General features: G+C 35.1%; 1 protein-coding gene across 1 annotated transcript in view; it reads left to right on the top strand.

The window, feature by feature from the left end:
* The window catches only part of LOC122253878 (uncharacterized), a 47,596-nt gene that overhangs the window by 43,019 nt on the left and 2,077 nt on the right, over positions 1–2,500 (top strand). The window contains exon 10 of the mRNA XM_086539475.1: positions 1–28. This exon is cut by the window's left edge and continues 161 nt beyond it. Within this exon, the coding sequence (XP_086395601.1) occupies positions 1–28 (28 nt within the window). The remainder of the gene's footprint in view (positions 29–2,500) is intronic.

Genomic DNA, 2,500 nt, shown 5'->3' with positions numbered 1-2,500 from the left:
AACTTGTATTTCTTTAAGGGAAGGAAGGTAAGTGGGGAAGCTGTTGGGTTTGTTGGGTTGTTGGGTTGTTTGGGGTGGGGTGGTTTGTTTGTTTGTTTGGGGTGGTTTGGGTTTTGTGGGGGTTTGAGGGGGAGGGGTGTGGGTGGGGGTGTGGGTGTGGGGGTGTTGTGGGTGGGGTAGGGGGTGTTGTGGGGATGTTTGTGTTTGTGTTTGTGTGTGTTTGTGTGTGTGTGTGTTTGTGTGGGTGTGTTTGCGTGTGTGGGTGTGTGTGTGTGTGGGTGTTTTTGCGTGTGTTTGTGTTTGTGTGTTTGTGTTTGTGTGTGTGTGTTTGTGTTTGTGTGTGTGTGTTTGTGTGGGTGTGAGTGTGAGCACGCGCGCGAGAGCCCGCGTTGATTCATATGTTTTCATTATTAGAAATTCTTCTTTTTCTGATCTTTGTTAAATAAATATGAAGGTCGCCTTTTCCAGCGTACTTTTGTCTTATAAACAATGTTTGGCAGAATATGAAAAAGTTTTGATTTTAAAAATTGTTGATGAATACCACGAGATATTTTAGCCACGAATGAAAAGATTACAAGAGTCACTCTCATCACTTTAATTGCACGGATCCAAATCTATATTACATACCTATATAGTTATTTTTATCACTTACAAAAGAACTGATACTTCACTCAAATAAAATTCAAAACCACACGCAACGATACAAACAACCCTCAAAAGTAAAAAAAAAAAAAAAGTAAAAAAAAAAATAAAAAAAAATAAAAATAAAAATAAAAAAATCACAGTCCTCTCATCTCTCTAAAACAAATCCTCCAATCCTCAAAAATATACATACGACTAATCCATCAATCACACGAATCACACAAAAATATACATACGACTAATCCATCAATCACACACGAATCACACAAAAATATACATACGACTAATCCATCAATCACACACGAATCACACAAAAATATACATACGACTAATCCATCAATCACACACGAATCACACAAAAATATACATACGACTAATCCATCAATCACACGAATCACACAAAAATATACATACGACTAATCCATCAATCACACGAATCACACAAAAATATACATACGACTAATCCATCAATCACACGAATCACACGAAAATATACATACGACTATTCCGTCAATCACACGAATCACACAAAAATATACATACGACTAATCCATCAGTCACACACGAATCACACAAAAATATACATACGACTAATCCATCAATCACACGAATCACACAAAAATATACATACGACTAATCCATCAATCACACGAATCACACAAAAATATACATACGACTAATCCATCAATCACACGAATCACACAAAAATATACATACGACTATTCCGTCAATCACACGAATCACACAAAAATATACATACGACTAATCCATCAGTCACACACGAATCACACAAAAATATACATACGACTAATCCATCAATCACACGAATCACACGAAAATATACATACGACTATTCCGTCAATCACACGAATCACACAAAAATATACATACGACTAATCCATCAGTCACACACGAATCACACAAAAATATACATACGACTAATCCATCAATCACACGAATCACACAAAAATATACATACGACTAATCCATCAATCACACGAATCACACAAAAATATACATACGACTAATCCATCAATCACACACGAATCACACAAAAATATACATACGACTAATCCATCAATCACACGAATCACACAAAAATATACATACGACTAATCCATCAATCACACGAATCACACAAAAATATACATACGACTATTCCGTCAATCACACGAATCACACAAAAATATACATACGACTAATCCATCAATCACACACGAATCACACAAAAATATACATACGACTAATCCATCAATCACACGAATCACACAAAAATATACATACGACTAATCCATCAATCACACCATCACACAAAAATATACATACGACTAATCCATCAATCACACGAATCACACAAAAATATACATACGACTAATCCATCAATCACACACGAATCACACAAAAATATACATACGACTAATCCATCAATCACACGAATCACACAAAAATATACATACGACTAATCCATCAATCACACGAATCACACAAAAATATACATACGACTAATCCATCAATCACACGAATCACACAAAAATATACATACGACTAATCCATCAATCACACGAATCACACAAAATATACATACGACTAATCCATCAATCACACGAATCACACAAAAATATACATACGACTAATCCATCAATCACACGAATCACACAAAAATATACATACGACTAATCCATCAATCACACGAATCACACAAAAATATACATACGACTAATCCATCAATCACACGAATCACACAAAAATATACATACGACTAATCCATCAATCCAAAATATACATACGACTAATCCATCAATCACACACGAATCACACAAAAATATACATACGACTAATCCATCAATCCACACGAATC

This window comes from Penaeus japonicus, unplaced genomic scaffold (assembly GCF_977035675.1).
Source record: "Penaeus japonicus unplaced genomic scaffold, GWHDUDI00000001_assembly GWHDUDI00000009, whole genome shotgun sequence".
NCBI lineage: Eukaryota > Metazoa > Arthropoda > Malacostraca > Decapoda > Penaeidae > Penaeus > Penaeus japonicus.
Note: the sequence above shows the minus strand (reverse complement) of the source record. Positions and strands in the feature narration are given on the sequence as shown.